Source organism: Kogia breviceps, chromosome 1 (assembly GCF_026419965.1).
Source record: "Kogia breviceps isolate mKogBre1 chromosome 1, mKogBre1 haplotype 1, whole genome shotgun sequence".
Taxonomy (NCBI): domain Eukaryota; kingdom Metazoa; phylum Chordata; class Mammalia; order Artiodactyla; family Physeteridae; genus Kogia; species Kogia breviceps.
Genome location: NC_081310.1, coordinates 185,728,466 through 185,747,918, shown reverse-complemented (window position 1 = coordinate 185,747,918; position 19,453 = coordinate 185,728,466). Strand labels below are relative to the sequence as shown.

The 19,453-nt window shown below is 57.5% G+C and overlaps 2 protein-coding genes across 16 annotated transcripts in view; one reads left to right on the top strand and one right to left on the bottom strand.

Moving 5' to 3' along the window:
* Nucleotides 1-948: 948 nt before the first annotated feature.
* Nucleotides 949-10,507, top strand: LDLRAD2 (low density lipoprotein receptor class A domain containing 2). The gene is given in 5 exon segments (XM_067026229.1): nucleotides 949-1,129; nucleotides 3,743-4,165; nucleotides 6,638-6,772; nucleotides 10,180-10,403; nucleotides 10,463-10,507. Coding segments are annotated over 5 exon segments (909 nt in total). The 5' UTR covers nucleotides 949-1,047.
* A 531-nt stretch (nucleotides 10,508-11,038) lies between these two features.
* Nucleotides 11,039-19,453, bottom strand: part of HSPG2 (heparan sulfate proteoglycan 2) — a 102,108-nt gene continuing 93,693 nt past the window's right edge. For 12 of the 15 annotated variants that reach the window (XM_067015436.1, XM_067015457.1, XM_059052979.2 and 9 more), the window contains 16 exons: nucleotides 19,184-19,328; nucleotides 19,000-19,099; nucleotides 18,747-18,856; nucleotides 18,516-18,624; nucleotides 17,848-17,946; nucleotides 17,239-17,460; nucleotides 16,703-16,947; nucleotides 16,187-16,358; nucleotides 15,970-16,092; nucleotides 15,827-15,883; nucleotides 13,557-13,632; nucleotides 13,396-13,474; nucleotides 13,195-13,265; nucleotides 12,929-13,012; nucleotides 12,416-12,519; nucleotides 11,040-12,260 (listed from right to left, as the gene is read on the bottom strand). In XM_067015436.1, coding sequence (XP_066871537.1) covers nucleotides 12,088-12,260; nucleotides 12,416-12,519; nucleotides 12,929-13,012; nucleotides 13,195-13,265; nucleotides 13,396-13,474; nucleotides 13,557-13,632; nucleotides 15,827-15,883; nucleotides 15,970-16,092; nucleotides 16,187-16,358; nucleotides 16,703-16,947; nucleotides 17,239-17,460; nucleotides 17,848-17,946; nucleotides 18,516-18,624; nucleotides 18,747-18,856; nucleotides 19,000-19,099; nucleotides 19,184-19,328 — 1,969 coding nt within the window. In that variant the 3' untranslated portion in view covers nucleotides 11,040-12,087. Of the gene's footprint in view, nucleotides 12,261-12,415; nucleotides 12,520-12,928; nucleotides 13,013-13,194; nucleotides 13,266-13,395; nucleotides 13,475-13,556; nucleotides 13,633-15,826; nucleotides 15,884-15,969; nucleotides 16,093-16,186; nucleotides 16,359-16,702; nucleotides 16,948-17,238; nucleotides 17,461-17,847; nucleotides 17,947-18,515; nucleotides 18,625-18,746; nucleotides 18,857-18,999; nucleotides 19,100-19,183; nucleotides 19,329-19,453 lie in introns of all 15 variants that reach the window. The other 3 variants (XM_059053017.2, XM_059053027.2, XM_067015482.1) reach the window with 1 other exon arrangement.

Here is a 19,453-nt window from a genome sequence, read left to right as displayed (position 1 = left end):
GCTCTAGCTGTGACTCACGGGCTCTAGAGCGCAGGCTCAGTAGCTGTGGTGCACGGGCTTAGATTGCTCGGCGGCATGTGGGATCTTCCCGGACCAGGGCTCGAACCCGTGTCCCCTGCATTGGCAGGTGGATTCTTAACCACTGCGCCACCAGGGAAGTCCCCACACATTCGTTCTTATTTCCTGGATGCCTGCTCTGTGCCAGGCACTGTTCTATGACCTAGGGCTTCAGAGGACAACAAGACACTCACAGAACACAATTTTAGTGGGTGGGGGGCAGACAATGGAAAATACATACAAGATAGATATAAATAAGCAAAGTAATTCCAGTGAGTGCTGAGATAAATTCGCGGACATGGGACTGAGTGACAGGGAGGGAGAACGCTAATTCAGACTGAGAAGTGGTCGGGGAAATGTGGTCTGAGCAGGTGACATGTGAGCCCAAAACCTGAATGACCCGGAGAAGCCAGCCATGGACCTCCATGGGAGAGGAGCACCCCACGTGGAGGAACGGTGAGGGCAAAGGCCCTGAAGCAGGAATACTTTGCTGTAAAATAGAGCAGGCTCCTGGGCCAGTGCTCATTCACCACTTGCTGCCTCTCTAGGCCCTCAGAGAGACCCTCTGATGTCCTGGGCCTCCCTTAAGCTCAGCCCTAAAATGCCAACTTCTCCAGGAAGGCAGCAGCTCTCTGCGGCTGTGGGTCCCCCTCCCGGAAGCCCTGTGGCTGAACCGGATCTGAGTTTCCTGGTTCCTGTCTGGCAGGGGATGAGCAGACATCCTCCCCGCCTTCTCTCCCCAGGCTCCAGCCCCAGTCCCAAATCTCCATGGTAACCCTAGACACAATCCTGATCTGAAGAAGGATCTGGAACAGGGAGCACAAATATCACGGAAGAGACCAGGGGAGCTGGTGTACTAGCCTCCCTTGCTCCCCGTGTCCCGCCAATCCCTCCACTGGCCTAACCAGGCCCCTATATCCCAGTCTCCCCAAAGACCCCAAAGTGAAGATTCTGCAGATCTTCCCCATCGCTGGGCACAGGAGGGCCTGGATGGAAGCCTGTCCTCTGCAGCTGCCCCAAAGGCTGCTCCTGCTGGGGGCAACCGCCCTGACTGCATCTTCTCTGCACGCAGGTGAGTACAAGGTGGCTTGGCTGGGGCAGGCAGGAGATTCAGGTCCCAACACCCTTTGAGATTGTGTTTCCTCAGTCAGCACTCACCCTGATGAGCTGGGATCCCTTGAGTTGGGGGACACTTGGAAAAACCCTGTGCCTGGTCTTGGCTGGCACCCTCAAGTCCACCCCCACCCCTCTGGGTGGCTGCAGCTCCAAGTCACCCAGAAGCAGGTGTCTGCGGGAGGGTGGGGCAGTCTGGCACCGGGAAACACTGTGGGCTTCGGAGTCAGACGGCCCTGCGTTCACACACACACCCTTGACATTCCTGTTTCCACCGTCTAAGACTTGGTTTTTCTTCAGCAGTAAAATGGAAAGAATAATAGGCCTTTGCCCCTTAAGGCAGGGGTCCCCAACCCCCAGGGCCAGTCCGCGGCCTGTTAGGAACTGGGCCTCAAAGCAGGAGGTGAGCGGTGGGCAAGTGAGCAAAGCTTCACCTGCCGCTCGCCGTCGCTCACGTTACCACCTGAACCATCCCCACCCCCCAACCCCCGGCTGTGGAAAAACTGTTTTCCACAAAACCAGTCCCTGGGCTTCCCTGGTGGCGCAGTGGTTGAGAGTCCGCCTGCCGATGCAGGGGCCATGGGTTCGTGCCCCGGTCCGGGAAGATCCCACGTGCCGCGGAGCGGCTGGGCCCGTGAGCCATGGCCACTGAGCCTGCGCGTCCGGAGCCTGGGCTCCGCGACGGGAGAGGCCACAACAGTGAGAGGCCAGCGTAACGCAAAAAAAAAAAAAAAAACCAGTCCCTGGTGCCAAAAAGGTTGGGGACCGCTGCCTTAAGGGACTATTACTATTGTGCATATAAGGTGAGATAAACCATGCAAGACACATAGACAGTGCCCAGCTCATAGAAGGTGCTCGTTCACCCACTCTGTAAAACCTCCGCCTTATGCGTGTGCCTCCAGGGCGGGTTCTGGCTTTAGTAGGTCTGCACAGATATGAGAAGGTGCTCCCACATCCTGAGCCCTAACGGAGAATTTCTCCCCCGAAGACCCACATCCGGCTTGTCCTCAAGCACCACTGGTGCCCCTACCATGCACCAGAAAAGCCACGTCCTGTTCTCTCTCTCTCCTTACAAAAATCAGATGGTTTGAGTACTTACACGTTATCTCATTAATCCTCACAACAACCCTGTGCCAGTGAGGATGTTTTGGGTTGTAAGTAGCAGTCACCAGACTAAACAGAGCTTGAACCATCAGGACATTTATTATTTCACTTAAGAAGAAAGGCCATAGATGAGTCCAGAAATGGTTAATTCAGCAGCTCAACCATGTCAGGGCTCCTCCATAATTCTCATGACCTCATCCTTGCAAGATATCTGCTGCAGCTCTGGGTGTCGCATCCTCTGTCAATAGCTTTCAAAAGCAGGAAGAAAAAGGGAGAAAAGGGGGCTCCTCATCACACAGCTCTCCCTCCTTTTTTTTTTTTTTTTTTTTTTTTTTAAATCAGGGAGGAAAACCTTTCCCAGCAACCCTCAGCAAACCTCTCCTTAAATCTCATTGGCCAGAATCGGTTCACAGGCCAATCCCTAAACCTGGCAAATGGAATTTGGATTACAAGGCTTGGTTTAGGCCAAAGACCAGGGGGGGCTCTCTGATAATTGAGGGGAATTAAGTTTCTCTTAGCAAGGAGAAACAGGGAATGCCTGTTGGCTGGGCAGGTGCACAACTGTGTCTCCCCCATCCTTTTATTTTTTGGCTGCATTGCGAGGGTTGTGGGATCTTAGTTTCCCGAACAGGAATGGAACCTGGGCCCTCCACAGTGAGCGTGCGGAGTCCTAACCACTGGAGGGAAGGCCAGGAAATTCCCTCCCCCATCCTTGACTAACACTTCCGTAATGCTCCTTAAATGCCAGGCGCTATCCTAAGCACTGAACCCATACATGTCCACAATCCTTTAGTTTCCACTACAAAATATGAAAAGCTCTGACAACCAAAATTTGTTCTCAGCTAATTAACTGGCAACACCTGACCTGAACTGACAGGAGGCTGTTTACAGTCTGTATTTGTCCTACTTAGGGTAAATGTTCTGTGCAATTGCTCTAGAAAATGTGTTTGATCGTGGAGGGCTGTGGCAGACTCCATTTGGGGCTGCAACATATTATATATCTTTCTAAAATCTGAAAAATTCTGAAACACATCCTAGGGTTTTTGAATTCGAGATCGAAGACTTGAATTACATTTTTTTTTTTTTTTTTTTGCAGTACGCGGGCCTCTCACTGTTGTGGCCTCTCCCGCTGCGGAGCACAGGCTCCGGACGCGCAGGCCCAGCGGCCATGGCTCACGGGCCCAGCCGCTCCGCGGCATGTGGGATCTTGCCGGACCGGGGCACGAACCCATGTCCCCTGCATCGGCAGGCGGACTCTCAACCACTGCGCCACCAGGGAAGCCCTTGAATTACATTTTTTAATCCTCACAAAAATTCTGACATTGCTCAATCATCCCCATTTTCCCGACAAGAAGACTGAGGCTCAGAGAGGCTGAGTGACTCACTCGGGGGTCACACAGCGGGCAGAGGGCAGGGCCAGGATTGGAACGGAACCGCGTGGTTCCAGGGTCCGTGTTTTTCGCCGCAGCCGACCTGGTGGACCTGTGCGGCCGGACGTGGCAGGGGGATGGGCTGCTGCTGCGCTCGCACTCCGCGGCGCGCCGCTTTTACTTCGTGGCCCCGGACACCGACTGCAGGTTCTGGATGCGGGCGGCATCCCCCGGCGACAGGATCCGCTTCCAGTTCCGCTAATTCCTGGTCTACAGCCTGACCCCGGCGGCGCCCAACGCCTCCTCCCCGGCGCCGGAGGACCCCTGCCCCCCCGTCGAGTCCTACCTGCAGTTCTACGAGGGCCCGCCGGGGGCGCCACGGCCCTTGGGGGCCCGGTTCTGCGGCCTGACGATCCCTGGGCCGGTGGCGTCCTCCGGGGACTTCCTGGGCCTGCGCCTCATCACCAGAGGCCGCCAGCCCCACGTGGACTTCGTGGGCGAAGTCCCCTCTTTCCGGTTGGGTGGGTGCGGGCTGGTCCTGAGAGAGGGCAGGGGCTGGGGCCTGGTCCCTCGTTGAGCATTGCCTTTGGCCCTTCGCATGCCAGATCTCATCTATTCTCATAGCAGCTCTGCTGGGCCGATGCTCCTACTCTCGTATTTATTGATGGGAAACAGGCTTGGAGAGGTTGAGTGAAGTGCCACAAGACTCCCAGCTCACAGGTGGAGGAGCTGGGCTTTAACTGCTAGAGTCTGTCCTCTGCTCAAATTGAGTCAAGGCTTTAGTCCCAGCAGGTTTCTCCAGGACTGAAGACACTCACTGATGTTTCAGCAGAGGAGCTGCCAAAGCCCAGAAGTTTCCAAAACCTCGGAGAAGCATCATCGCCCTCGCTGGCAAAATACCCAGACTGGAGAATGAAACATGGCGTTGTGAGCACTTCAAGGCAAGAAGGCGGGGGGCCTCTGAGAGCCAACACAGGTTCACCAGGAGCTAGACCTCGACATGCCAGGCCCTGGACAGCCCTTCAACCTGAGCTGGTCAGAGAGCACCCCCTGCTGTCTCATGTGTGTCTTTGGGGCCATGACTGATGGTGCCTGGGGTCCCCTTTCTGGCTCCTGTGGGCTTTAGCCTTCCAAGGGTCCTATTATACTGTCTTGCAAGCAGATCTCACAGGCTAATTGGAAATCAACCCCTCCCTCCCTCCTTTCCTCCCTCCCTCCCTTTCTCACCTTCCGTGAGGTGCAAGCCAAGCATGTTGCAGCTGCTTTGTGTTTAGCAGGATTGGACTCAAAAGTAGGCGACAGTGGTGAAGCCCTGTCACGACTCTGGCTTCCTTGGATCACTTTTCACCACTTTTTAGTTGGATTACTGTTTGTGTTTTCTCTCTCATAGATATTCACTCTTACCCCTGCACATCTTTTATAAATTAGAGCATTCACTTTCATTTGCACATGAAAAAACCCCAACTCAAGATGGCTTAAGCCAAAGTTGAATTTGGGGGGCTCCTATAACTGGGATATTAAGGTGTTCGTTCAGGTGCAGCTGGATTCAGGAGATCAAGTAATGCCACCTGGGCTCTATCTCTTTGTTCTCTCCCTTTGCATTGCACTGGGTCTGTTTGGCTTCCATCTCAGGCAGCTCCAGTTCCTCTTTCTACTTGGCAGCAAGGTGACCCTGCAGCACCAAGTCCACAGTCCCCCTTATGACTCTCACTTCAGTGAAATAAAGAGCGAGGATCTTTTCTCTCTCTCTCACTTTTTTTTTTTTTTGGCTGCGCCGAGCGCCTTGCAGGATCTCAGTTCCTGACCAGGGATTGAACCTGGGCCCCCGGCAGTGAAAGAGCTGAGTCCTAACCAATGGACTGCCAGGGAACCGCAAGGATCTTTTCTTATGGTTCTAGCAAAAGTCCTCGGGGCCAAATTTGATTAGTCACACGGGCCATGTGTCCGTTCCCGGGGCCAGGAATGGAATGCTCTGGTTCCCATGTCCACCTCTGAGCCATGGTATTGGTCAGTCCCTCCTGAACCAGCTTTTCTCCACAGAATGGGGTGCTGGGTAAGCCAACCTGTCTGCCACACCCTGTGCACCAAGTCATACCCTTCTCTCACCTGTGTGCCTATTCATTCATTTAACAAAGATTGAGTACCTGCCCTTGTGCCAGGTGCTGTTCTAGGCTCCAGGGATACGTGCAGCAGTGAATGAAAGAGAAGTCCCTGCCCCATTGGAGCTGACATTCTAGTGGGGGAGGCAGACCGTAAACAAAGAACCAATCAAATCCATAATCTGCAGAGGTGGTAAGTGCTGCAGAGGAACCCAAATCAGGATAAAGGGGTGGTGGGGGAGGGATGGTGTGGCATTCTCACGTGGAGGTGAGGGCAGGCCTTCCGACACGATGACGTTTGAGTGGAGACCTGAGGGGAGCAAGCCATGCAGTTACGGGCGGGGCTGATGGCCCGTGCAGTGCCACAAGCCGGCATGAGCTTGGAGTGTTCAGGTTGCTGGGCTACCATAGTCTGCGTGCACGCACGCGTGCACACACACACACACACACACACACACACACACACACACACACACACACACTGGGTGCCACAGTGCTCATGAGCATGGGGCTGAATTCCTATCCTGCTGCTTACATACAAGCTGTGTGGCCTTGGTCTAGTGACCTCACCTCTCTGTGCCTCAGTCTTCTCATCTCTAAAATGGGATTGATAATAGTATTGACCCTACAGGGTTAATGTGAGAACTTAATGAGCTGGGATGTGAACCATGCCTGGCTTGGAATAGGAGCTCAATCAATGTTAGCTGCCATCATCATCGTCACCATCCCATCCCCATCATTATCTTTATGATCATACACCTGTCTCATCCATACTCTCATTTGCGCGCACGTGGAAACAGCCTCTCCTGCTCACAACTCCCACATTCCCTCCCCATAGGGCCAAACATTCTGTGGTGCTCAGTGCCCTCATCGTGCCTCCCCTCTCGACCCCAGGATCCTGTTGCGCCTACTTCTGACGTCAGAACAGCAGGTGCATCCCCCCGAGGCTGGTGTGCGATCCCCGGGGCATGGACAACTGTGGCGCCGGCAGTGACCAGGATTCGCGGCCAGCAGCTAACTGCAGAGGTCAGCGACAGGTGTGGCTTGGGCCCTGCTGAGCAGCTGGGTTAGAAGCTGGAGGCCGGAGGCATGGGTGTGGCAGGAGAGGATAAGGTGAAGCACAGTAGTGGGGAATCCATGCAGAGCAGACTGCCTGAGGACCAGAGGATGTTAGAGCTGAAATGGTGATCGGATCCAGCTGCTTCCAAATGTCGTTTCAGTGGTTGGAAGCTTTTCCTGAACGGAGCCTTGCAGAGGCCCCGACATCACAAGGAGAGATGTTCTAGTTAACTGGATGTGGGAGGCCTGGGCCGCGGCTGACTGAGGTCCCACTGAGAGACTTGAGTTTGACCTTCAAGACTTTGAAAACCATTGATCCAGCCTGACTCCCACATTTTATAGATGGGGAAACTGAGGCCTAGGGAGGAGAAATGACTTGCCCAAGGTCATAGAGTCACTGAGTGACATACCCAGGAATGACCTCTGTGGATGGACAGAAGGGACCAGACTAGGTCACCCCTGATTATCCTTCTTAGGAATCTGGATGAGCCCCACTCCCAGTCAGGGTTGCCATGTCCTGTTGAACAGGTTGTTCCTTGCAAAAATGCACCTGGCTGAGGGGTAAAACCCAGCTTCCCGGGAGCCCACTCACTTCCCTCCCCAGCCACTCCTCAGGCTCCTCCCTGACACTATGCTCTGTGCCCAGAGGCCCGGGCCCTGTGTCCTCTCCTCCAGCTGCCACACCCGTTCCCTCCCCCTTCTCCTTTATACCTATCGCCAGCTGGACTCGTCTTTGAACACTAGTTATATAACCACCTCCCCACCTGACATCTCCACGTGGCTGTGCAGGCGGGGTCTCACACTTAACTTGTTCCAAACTGAACTCGTGATTCACAGCCTGCCCTGCGTCCTGCTCCTCACCCGTGTCCCCTTCTCACTCGGTGGCAGCTTTGAATTCCAGTAGTTCAGGCCCAAACGGCTGAGTGGTCCTTTACTCCCTTTTCCCTCTCAGCCTATAACCAAGCCATCAGTGTTGTCGGAATTAATCTGATGTTTTCCTCACGATAAGACTGCAGTCGTGGGTTATGAGGAGGAAGATCACAGAGGTCAAGTGCACACCAGGCCAAACCAACGCGATCACTCCCCAACATGATCCGCGGATGTTGATGTTGGCCTTGGTCACCGGTTGAGGCTGTTTGTCAGTTTCTCCGCTGTTACTCTGTCTCCTCTCTCCACACTGTCCTCTTTGGGAGGAAGTCACCGTGCGCAGCCCACACACTAGCAGGGAGTTAAGGTCTCCTGCCAGGGGAGCATTTTTTTTTTTTTTTTGCGGTATGCGGGCCTCTCACTGCTGTGGCCTCTCCCGTTGCGGAGCACAGGCTCCGGACGCGCAGGCTCAGCGGCCATGGCTCACGGGCTCAGCCGCTCCGCGGCATGTGGGATCTTCCCGGACCAGGGCACGAACCCGTGTCCCCTGCATCGGCAGGCGGATTCTCAACCACTGCGCCACCAGGGAAGCCCCCAGGGGAGCATTTTATTCATTTTTTTTTTTGGCCGCACCCCTCGGCTTGCGGGATCTTAGTTCCCGGACCAGGGATTGAACCTGGGCCCCCAGCAGTGGAAGCGCCGAGTCCTAACCACCAGGGAATTCCCCAGAGGGGCCTTTTAAAACACTAAGTCAGATCGCGTCACTCCTGTGCGCAGGACCCTCCTCACTCCTCACTCAGCCCACACAAGCCTCCCAGGGGCCCCCAGGCCCTGAGTGACCTGGCCCGTCACCTCCCACCTGCCCGCTTGCTCCAACAGCTCCTCCACTCCGGCCCCTGGCAGCTCCTTCCACGCCCCAGTCTTGTCCTGCCTCTGGTCTCTCACTAGCTCTTTCCTCTACCTGGAAGGCTTTTCCCAGAGGTTTACATGCTCATTCCTTTGCCTTCTGCAGGTCTTGGCTTAACCCTCACCCTCTCCATGAGCTCTTTCCTGACCCCTTTGTCTAAAAATAGCAACCCTGGGATCTCCCTGGGCAGTCCAGTGGTTAGGACTCCGCGCTTCCACTGCAGGGGCCACGGGTTCCCTGATCGGGGAACTAAGATCCCACAAGCTGCGCGGCCAAGAAAAGAAAAGAAAAGAAAAGCAACCCTGTGTCCATTGAAAGAAAAACAGGTAAACAAAATGTGGTATGTCCACACAATGGAATATTGTTCAGCCCTACAAAGGAAGGAAATGCTGACACATGCTACGACATGGATGAACCTTGAAGACATTATGCTGACTGTAATAAACCAGTCACCAAAGGACGAATACGGGCTTCCCTGGTGGCGCTGTGGTTGAGGGTCCGCCTGCCGATGCAGGGGATACGGGTTCGTGCCCCGGTCCGGGAAGATCCCACGTGCCGCGGAGCGGGTGGGCCCGTGAGCCATGGCTGCTGAGCCTGCGCGTCCGGAGCCTGTGCTCTGCAACGGGAGAGGCCACAACAGTGAGAGGCCCGCGTACAGCAAAAAAAAAAAAAAAAAAAAAAAAGGACAAATACTATGTGATTCTACCTATATGAGACATCTAGAGTACTCAAAATCAGAGACGGAAAGTTGAATGATGGTCGCCAGGGGCTGGGGGGAGGGGAAATGGGGAGTTATTAATAATGGGTACGAAGTTTCAGTTTTATGAGACGAAAACAGTTCTGAGAATGGATGGTGTTGATGGCTGCTCAACAGTATGAATGGACTTAATACTACGGAACTGTACTTAAAAATGGTTAAAATGGTAAATTTTGTTTTGTATAGTTTACCTCAATTAAAAGAAAAAATGGCAACCTTGCCCCTCGCCAACATGCCCTGTCCCTTTCCCTGCTTAATTTTTCCTTGTAGCACCTGTCTCCATTTGACACACGGTAGAATTTGTGTTTTGTGTCGCCTCACACAAAAATGCCAGCTCCATGGAGACATTTTTGTCTATTTTGCTGTCATATCCCCCAGTCCCTAGAGCAATGCCTGGGGTATAGTAGCAGGTGATTGAAAAATACTCATCAAATGAGTGGAAGAATGAACCTCTCTATGTCTCCGTTTCCTTATCTGTAAACCGGGGATGATACACCTAACCTCTCAGATTTGTCAAGACCTTTCAGTGAAATCCTGTGGGTGAAGGGCCCAGCGCAGAGCACGGCGCTTGGTGCACAGAAAATGCTCAATACAGCATCACTCCTTGAGAAGTAGCTCCATTCATCCACCCCAGCCCCTGGAGCTAGACTGTGAGTTCAAGTCCACCCCTGTCACTTCCAGCTGTGTGATCTGGGCAAGTGACTTACCCTCTCCGTGCCTCACTTCTCTTATCTGTAAAATAAAAATACTAACACTAAGAGGTTTGGGGAGGATTAAATGAGACATAATCATATTCTGCAAGGGGCAGACTCAGTGTGTTAGAGCTGTTATTTCCCACTGCCGGTGCCTATCCGGTGCCCAGCCAGGAAGGGAGTACAGATGATGGTACAGCCGGGCCCCTGACTCTTCCCCCAGCTCTTGGGTCTGCGGGCCCCCTGGGGATTGCAGCTGAGAGGAGCCCCCCAGCACGCCGGGACCCTGCACGACAGGATGCAGCTCCGGAAGGTAGATGGCTCTTGGTTATCACCCGCTGCCGTTCCTCCCGCCAAGATCACACTTGTCCCTCTCCAGTGATGGGTGGGGGCAGCTGGCCCAGGCTGAGGCCTGAGTGGACTCTTTCTTTCTACAGGCCTCCAGCTGCGGGGTGTGGCGCTGGCCTCCTCGCTGTTCCTAGCCTCTGCTGGCCTCCTCGTGGGCCTCCTCTGGTGCTGCTGCTCCTCCAGCCGGCTGGCTTGGTGGGCTGGGGCTGTGCACCATCTGTTACGCGTGTCCTGGCCAGGTGGCCCCTGGGGGCCTGCAGCTGAGTGAGCCAGGTCAGGGGGGCCATCCTTAGAGAGGCTGTGGGCATCAGAGGAAGGAGAGTGGGCTCTGGGGTCAGACAGTCCCTGGGTTCTGCCCCCACCCCCGACAGGGCTGTCTGACCTTGGGCAGATCATATAACCCTCCGAGACTCAGTCTGCTCCTCTGGAAAATGGGATGATTCCTGCGTCACAGGGTCACGGTGAAGGCCACAGGAGGCAGCTGAGCCTGCAACTTGCATGGTGACTGACACTCTGCTGGATCAGTGAAGGGCAGGGAGGAGGGGCCTCACTCACCCGGAGCTGCCTTGCTTCGCACCCGGACCTCACTTGCCCTGCTCTGTCCCGTCCTGGCCCACCCTCAGGTACCACGAGTCCAGTCGTAGTCAAAGACACAGGAGACAGCCCTGGCGGGGATAGCACCGTTTATTAAGAAAGATCAAGACAAAGACCACAGGAGGGTCCCTTCTAGGACACAGAGGCCAGGCGTCCCGGACCCACATCTGGGGGCTGCTGGTGGGGAGGGCGCTTGCCCCCAGTTGGGCCCTCAGGCTCCCACAGATGGGGCAGGGCTGTCACGCCCCCTTCCTATCCCTCCCAGTCATGAGTCCCGGCTCCCCTACCCAAGGCATTAACTCTTTCCGACCACCAATGCTCTCCTCCCCCCATGTGCCCTGGGCCTTCACTTCCAGATCAGTGGGGGGACGTGGCCTGGTGCAGGCAGGGAGACACTCTCAGTGCCGGGCTCTGCCTGTAGCAGCTCCTGGTAAGAGTTGGGGTGGGCTTTCCCTTGCAGCCCCTCAGGGCAGGGGCCCTGGGCTAGGTGTGGGGTGGGAGGGATGCAGGCCAGGAGGGCTTGGTGGGAGGGGGGAGGCTGCCAGGGCCAGATGGCCTGGCTGGCTAGACGGAGGTGGAGGGGCGCTGGGACATGGGCTGGCAGGGCTGGGGGCTGCCTGCCCAGGGGTGAGCTGCCTTTTGCACCACAGTTAGCACTAAAGAGCTTTCCCAAGCCGGAGGAGGGTGGAGAAGACCACTGCGATGCCCTCTGCTCCGGGTAGCTGGTGAGGCTCCAGGCTGGAAGCCGAGGCTGGCTCCTGTAGAAATGAGGGCTGCCCCAGGGCTGAAGAAACGGGCAGCCCAGCACTACCTTGCGGGGCTCTGTGGGTGGGGGCAGTTCTGAGCCTGCTCAGCCACCGGGCCCGACCCCAAGTCCTGGTGACCCTTTGAGGCACCTGCTCCCATGCAACCCGCCCTGCCCAGCAGCCTGTGGCTTTGCCCGGGTGTGTCTGTGTGTGTGGGGTGGCGTGCCCACCCTCCAGTCCAGCCCAGGGCAGTAGCAGCAAAGCGTGGCATCGCCTCCGTTTCTTACAAAATATTCATAATAATATTAATAATAATATAGTCGACGCTGTGGGGCTGGGGCGCTGCCCGGGAGTCCGTGTGGGGCAGGCAGTGCCTACGAAGGGCAGGGGCGTGTGTTGGCCCCCGCCTGGGCGCGGTGCTGCAGGTCCAGTGGCTGTGGAGGCGGGGTGCCAGGCCGGGCAGAGTGCAGCACCAGGTTCTTGATACAGCCCGTGATGCCCGAGGAGAACCTGCCCCCAGTCAGCACCGCCACGTTGGGGGCTCCACCTGCGGGGAAGGGAGAGGGCGGGGCCTGTCAGCTCCAGGAGATCGGGGGGGGGGGGGAGGAAGGCCCCGCGCTCTACCTCTGCTGGAGCCCCGGGCCCTCCCCAGCCTGGAGGAGCGGCCCCAGGCCTGCACCGAGGCCCGAGCTCAAGACTTACCGACGTAGATGCCGCCCTTGGTGTTGACTGCCACGTTAGGGCCTGGGGACTGGCCGCTGACCAGCTCCTCTCCGTCCACCTGGATGGAGCCTCTCCGGCCCTCTCTGCAGTGGAACGGGGTCAGGCCCCTCACCACCGATCCCCCGTCCTTCTCAACCCAGTCAGAGCCCCCTCCCTTTGCTACAGAGACTCCAGTCAGAGCAGTGTCCCCCCCCACCCTGAGTTCTTTCTTGCCCCCTCCCTCCGCTGGATGAGAGATCTGGTCCCACAAACACAACTTCCTAGCACCCCACCCAGGCCTCATCCATCCCCTGGGGTGCTTGTGCGCCCACCCCACGGAGTTCTGTCCCGCCCTGGAAGTCTGTGCTCCGGCTGGCGGGCTCTCCCCTGACCCTGGCTTCAAGTTCTGTCTCCCCAGAGCTCAATGCCTGCCTCCCTGCTCATGGTGGGGGGCGTCCTGTCCCAGTCCAGCACTCTGGGCCCTTCGCCCTAGTGCCTGGGGGTCTCCCTTACCGCAGTGCCACCACCCGATGCCACTCGCCATCGTTGATGGGGTCCTCAGAGATGAGGCGGGCCTCCCCACTGCCCAGCTGGTAGCTGCAGTCACACAGGCCCAAGAGGGTGTAAGCAGGGGCCAGGACTGGAGGGGGTGTGGGACGGTGGGGCACTGGGCGCTGCAGCTTCTTGCTGGAGGGGCCATGGGGCTGACTGGAGGGGAAGCCACTGAAGGGTAAGGGGGCTGAGGGAAGGGAGAGGAAGGGTCGGGTGCCAGGACCCACCTGAAGACAAGGTGCCCATCCTGAAGCCCAAGACTGATGAAGTCCTTGCCTCGGCCGGACTCTCCCACCTCCTGCCAGAGAAACACAGGGTTCCTGGGGGCTGCCGACAACTGTGGCCTCCTCCTTCCTCTCTCCCACTTCTGTGGCCACCAGGGGGCTGGCTGGGAACCCTGAGATCCTGGGCGGGACGTCCACACTTACCACGCCCTGCCAGAGCAGGAGGCCGCTGGCCGTGCTGGTCTGAACCTCCAGCTCGATGGTCTCGGGCACCTCAGGAAGACTGTGGTGTGGGGGAAGCGGGTGAGAGGGCAGAAGTCCCAGATTCCCGTTCCCCACCCTGGGCCCACAGATTCTCTTCTCACCTCCTGGAGAAGATGTGGCCAGGGAGGGTGAGGAAGCCGTCATCGTAGAAGTAGGCTCCGTACTGCCCGGGGGCATCTGTCGGGGGAGTGAGGGCGATGCTGGGACACCTGCTCACCCGCGTGGAGTATCCATCCCGCAGCGGTGCCCTTGACCCTCACCTCCACCCCGACCTGTACTACTGCAGGGCTCTGAACCTGCGGTCCCTGGAGACCCAAGGGGGCTGGGGGCAGAATTCAGAGGCCTGTGAACTTGGCTTGGAAAACACTACAGTTCTAGCCTTGCTCACTTCTCCCTGAAGGTTAGCAGTTCCTTTAGTTACGCAGGTAGGCAACACACTGAAGGAGTAGCAGGGCCTGTGACTCAGTCACCAGTGGAAGATTTCCTTATTGCATTACAGTTGCTGCAAATATTTCAAAACATTGTTTATGCTTATTGCAATTGTGGTAGCTGTTGGGACTAATGACCCTGACCCGAACCCTAACCCTAACCCTAGATCTTGTATTTAATGCGTTAATAAAGACGCAAAAAACTTCAAATATTTTGACAAACTTCTTTCAGAACAATTGATTTCCTTTGAAATCCTATATGCATTTCATTCTACGCAGTCAGTAGGGTCCAGGTAGGGTGATCAACCATCCCTATTTGCCAGGTCCTGTCCTGGTTTTAGCTCTGAAAGTCCCACATCCCCAGAAGCTCCTCAGTCCTGAGCAAACTGGGGCAGCTGGTCATCTAGGTCAGTGGCCCATAAACGGTTCTGAACCTTTGTACTCCCTCCATCTTACAGGTGGGAAGACAGGTTCAGGGATGAGTGACTCGCCCAGGAAGTGGGAAGCCTGGATGGCAACCCAGACCTTTCGGCTGCATCGTCCACACTGTGTGTGTGGCTATAACATCCCCAACCCTACCTGCTCAAAGCCATCCCACACCAGTGCTGGCCCCTGGGGCCTGGCAGCTACACCCTCCACCAACTGATGAAGTTAGCAGCTAACAGTTACCAAGCACCTACTATCTGCCAGTCACCATGAAGGAAGTTTCACATCCAGCTACAAACATAATTTTTAACTGGGTCCTTGTAACAACCCTATGTCTTTGCTATAATATTAACAAAAGCTAACATTCTGTGCCCACTCTGGCCCAGACATTGTTCTAAGCATTTAAAATACATTACAGAATGTTACTCTCACACAAAACTTTATCCAAAGCCTTGTGGAAGGATGTTACTTCTTTCTATTTTATACGTGAGGAAACTGAGGCACAGAAAGGTTAAGTGAGTCACCCAAGTCACACAGCTAGTAAGTGGTAGAGCTAGGATTTGAACCCAGGCTCTTATCCACTATGCCACTACCTCTCCTATTATATTAGTGATAAATAAGATATGTATCTATAACGCAGCTAGCACAGGGCCTGTAAATGTTCAATAAGTATTCATTTCTACAAATCATTATCATTGCTTTTTTTTTTTTTTTTTTTTTTGTGGTACAAGGGCCTCTCACTGCTGTGGCCTCTCCCGTTGCGGAGCACAGGCTCCGGACGCGCAGGCTCAGCGGTCATGGCTCACGGGCCCAGCCGCTCCGTGGCACGTGGGATCTTCCCGGACCGGGGCACGAACCCGCGTCCCCTGCATCGGCAGGCGGACTCCCAACCACTGCGCCACCAGGGAAGCCCTATCATTGCTTTTAAACAGATTGTGGAATCCTTGAGAATGAGCGTCCTGCCTTACGCATTTTTTTTTTTTTTTTTTTTTTTGCGGTACGCCGGCCTCTCACTGTTGTGGCCTCTCCCACTGCGGAGCACAGGCTCCAGACACGCAGGCTCAGTGGCCATGGTTCACGGGCTCAGCCACTCCGCGGCACGTGGGATCTTCCCGGACTGGGGCACGAACCCGTGTCCCCTGCATCGGCAGGCGGACTCTCAACCACTGCGCCACCAGGGAAGCCCCGCATCTTATATTTACTGCTCCCAGGGCAAGGATGGGCACGCATACATGTCTGTTGCTGGAATGCACGAATACAGAGGAGGGTACAGAAGTGAAAGTGGTTCAAGGACCTGCCCAAAGTCACTAGGCAGTGAGCATAGTGCAGGACCCAGCTCTGTGCGGCTGTGCTCTTCTTATTCTGTCTCTCTGTGCCCAGGGAGCCTCTCACCCGGGCTTGTTTTGTTCAGAGGCCAGGGTGGAGGGGCGGGGTCACTGGAAGAGGGACTGAGAGACCCAAAGCCTGGGAGGGACAAGCCCGCTCAGCTCCTCTGGCCGGTCACCGCGAGTACGTACCGTTGCCCCCACTGCCTTCAAGATGCCAGTTGGACTCCGCTATGCCATGTGCAGAGCCTGTGGGGAGAGGCAGGGTCCAGTGGGTGGGCTGTGTCAGGCCCCAGAGCCCCAAAGGGGAGGTGGAGAGAAGCTGGGGCAGTTACCTTGTTGGCAGCGAGGGCCAGAGAAGCCGGGGGGACAGAGGCAGCGGGTGCCCTGGCAGGTACCCCCATGCAGACAGGGCTCATGGAGCTGGCAGGGGTTCTCCTCGTGCTCACAGAGGTCTCCTGTGGGCCAGGGCAGAGGCGAGTGGGCATGGGCTGGAGCGGCCACTGACCACCCCCCACCCCTCCCTCCCAGTGCCTGGCCGGGCTCCCTCGCCTTTGAAGCCGTCTGGACACAGGCACTGGAACTCGTATTCGCCGGCGGGCATGCACGTGGCGCCATTGCGGCAAGGCTGGCGCTCACACGGGGAGCTGTCGTAGCACTGCCCGACGCCCCGGCTGCCCAGGAAGCTGTAGGTGAGGTCCAGCCGCTTTCCATTCACTGACACCTGTGGGCAGAGGGACACTAAGGGACTCGAAGAAGGCAGGAGGCTGAAGCACGGGTGTACCAGCAGAGAGAAGACGGCAGCAGAGGGTAGCTGGGAACCCAGGCTGGAACTTGAGCAGTAACGTGGGTTTCTAGAGTCGGGGGGAAGGACCAAAGTCGAGGGTCTACTGTGTGCCAGGAGCATCCATCAGTGCAGTCCCTCCTCATTACAACCTTCAAAGCAGGTGTAATTATCCCCATTTTACAGAGGAGGAAACTGAGGCTCTGATCCCAAGCGCCTTGGGCTGGCTGCCGGCGGAGGGAAATCACCCCGCCCTCCCCGCTTGCCGTCTGGAAGTCGCTCACCTCACCCACGCAGCCGCGGAAGTGAGCGCTCGTGTTGGTGGCCAGGGGCAGCTGCAAGGATGGCTCCACACCACCCAGGTAGAGCAGGGTGTGCAGGTTGAGGCCCTGGCTCTTGCCGGGTGAGGAGCGCAGCACAGGGCGCCCGCCGTTCACCCGCAGGCTGCCGTCCTTGTTGAGACGCTCTGCGGACATGCGATGCCAGCGGCCCAGGGCCAGGGGCTCGGAGCTCCGCAGAACGGCCAGCCCTGGGGAGGATGCCGGCGGGGTTGGCACGTGGATGGCCCTCTGCCCTGTCCCACCCCCTACAGGAACTTGAGCAGACAGGGAATCTCCTTCAGCCTCCCAGCGTCCCAGAGGAACCCGAGAGGTCTAGAGACTTGCTTCAGGTCACACGGAGAGAAGGAACGCGAAGAACAGGGGACTCCGGTTGGTCTGACTTCAGAATTTATTCCTCCCGCCTCCTGGGGGTGTGGAGGGCCAACGGGGGCACGGGGCTTGGTGCCTACAGCTCAACTGCATTTGGTGTCAGTGCTCACCTGACCCCAACTCGTAGCGGAACTCCAGGTGGCCGCCAACCATCGCCAGGGACACGAAATCCTCTACAGGCCCGCTCTTCCCCCCGCTGAACAGCAGGACCCCGTCAGGTGCCAGCGGCTTAAACTCAACGTCCAGGCGTAGCTCGTGGTGCGTGTTGGTGAGAGCAGGCAGCGCCAGGTAGGAGCCCGCGCCCGACAGGGAAGGGGTGGTCACAGTGACACCTGCAGCAGCCACAGCTCAGCCAGGGCAGTGGGGATGCCAGAGTCCCGGGAGGGCTCCGACTATGCAGCCTTCCTCTGGGACCCCTGCCCACCCCACTCCCAGTCCTAGAGCCTCGGGATCAGCTGGGCAACGGCTGCAACAGCCCAGAAGCACCCTGCCCCCAGCACTACAGACCAGGCTGGCCCTCCAATTAGATGGGGTTCCCCTTTGGGGCCCTTGTGTACGGGATTCAGGCTGGGCATGAAGCTTGGCCAGGTGACTTTGAGACCCTCTGGCTCTGGAATAATTTTATCATCCAAAGGGCCTGTCACGGCCTCAGAATGCCCTGCCCAGCTTCTCCCGTCCTTACTGGGACCCCTGGGGGTCTCAGGCCCAGCTCCACTTACCTTCCTCACACCTCATCCCCGAGCGGCCCAGGTGGCAGCGGCAGGTGTAGCCTCGGCCGTCGGGCCGGTTCACACAGGTGGCGTCGGGCCCACAGGCCTCTGGGGGACACACAGGCCAATGAGGAGGACACTGAGGTGGCCTGGGAGACGGTGGGGTCCTGACGCCAGAACTCTACCTACTGCCCCCGCGGGGGCCTCGGCTACTTAGGGCCGGGCCAACCTGGGAGGGCTGCATCGGGAGACCAGGGAGGAGGAATGGATTCGGGCAAGGGTGGGGCCAGAGGAGGCTGGGCAGGGAGAGAGCAAGGGGGCAGTGAACGAGTGACTCTCCTGTTCTTGAAAGACTGTACCTGGGTGGTGGGTAGTGGGGAGAGTGCCTTGGTAACAGATGGGAAGGTGGTAGGTACCAGGGAGCAGTGGCTGGGGCTGGGGGGAGTGTCCGGGTACAGTGACGGGGACGAGTGCTTGGGTAGCAGAGACGGGAGGCATGGTGAATATTAGGACGGCAGTGATGGAAGTCAGAGTCCAGGAAGAGTGGTTAAGTACTCGGAAAAGACGGAGAGAGTGTGGTGAGTACGGTTAGCAGTTGGGGTGGATATGACGGGGCAGCAACGGGTAGAAGAGGGAAGAGCTGGAGTGGCTAGTGACGGAGAGGGTGGGTTACGCACCTGGGTGGCAGTGCAGAGCCTGCGAGTGCTCACAGCGGCTGCCGGTGAAGCCAGCCGGGCACACACACACATAGCTGCTGCTCTCCGAGTCTTGGCACTGGCCCCCGTTCTGCAAAGCAGCCCCCGGAAGTCAGACCAAGAACACCGGCCCTTCCCCACTCCCCACCAGGGCCGGCCACGGCTGAGGACAGCGGCCCAGGAGGCCGGGAGGGGTGTACGGTGTGGGGTTACCTGGCAGGGCCGGTCCCGACAGGTGGGGCAGTGGGAGATGCCGTGCGCTGTAAGGTTGAGGTCGTGGAAGACGATCTCCTCACCCTGGATGCGCAGCTCCCGGACACAGCCTGGGGGGCGGGCAGGCAGCATGGGCCAAGGCAGGGGTGCTGGGAGGCCTGCCCAGCTCCAACCCACGCCCTGCAGTGCCCTCCCAGGTGCTCTGCCAGCCAGGTGAGGTCTGGCCAGGCCTGAAGGAGGGGAGGGGGTTCACCTATGAAGCCACTGCTCAGCCCTGCCTTGGGGATGGCGCCATAGTCGGGGTAGCCACCGAGGTAGAGCTCCTCATTCAGGTCCAGACCCTGGAACTTGCCCTGGACAGGGGGTAAGGCAGGAATGGCAGAGGCTGAGCGGAGGTGGGGAGGGGCTAGGAATAGAGGAACGGGGCTGGGTCTCACCTGGGAGGTGCCGTTGACCGGGGCTAGGCTGCCCACGATCAGGGAGCCCTGGGTGAGGCTGCGCAGCAGGGTCACGGTGTGGAACTGGCCCAGTGCTAGCGGTGCGGGGTGACGGATGGTGGCCATGCCCGAGCCTGCATCAAACCTGCTCCACGGGGTGGGAGGGAGGGCCAGAGTGGGAGAGAGCGGATATGGGGTTTGTAGGAAGGGCTGGGCAGGGGGCCCAGGCTGGGCAAAGGTGTCGACGCCTTTCCCTGCCATCCTGCTCCA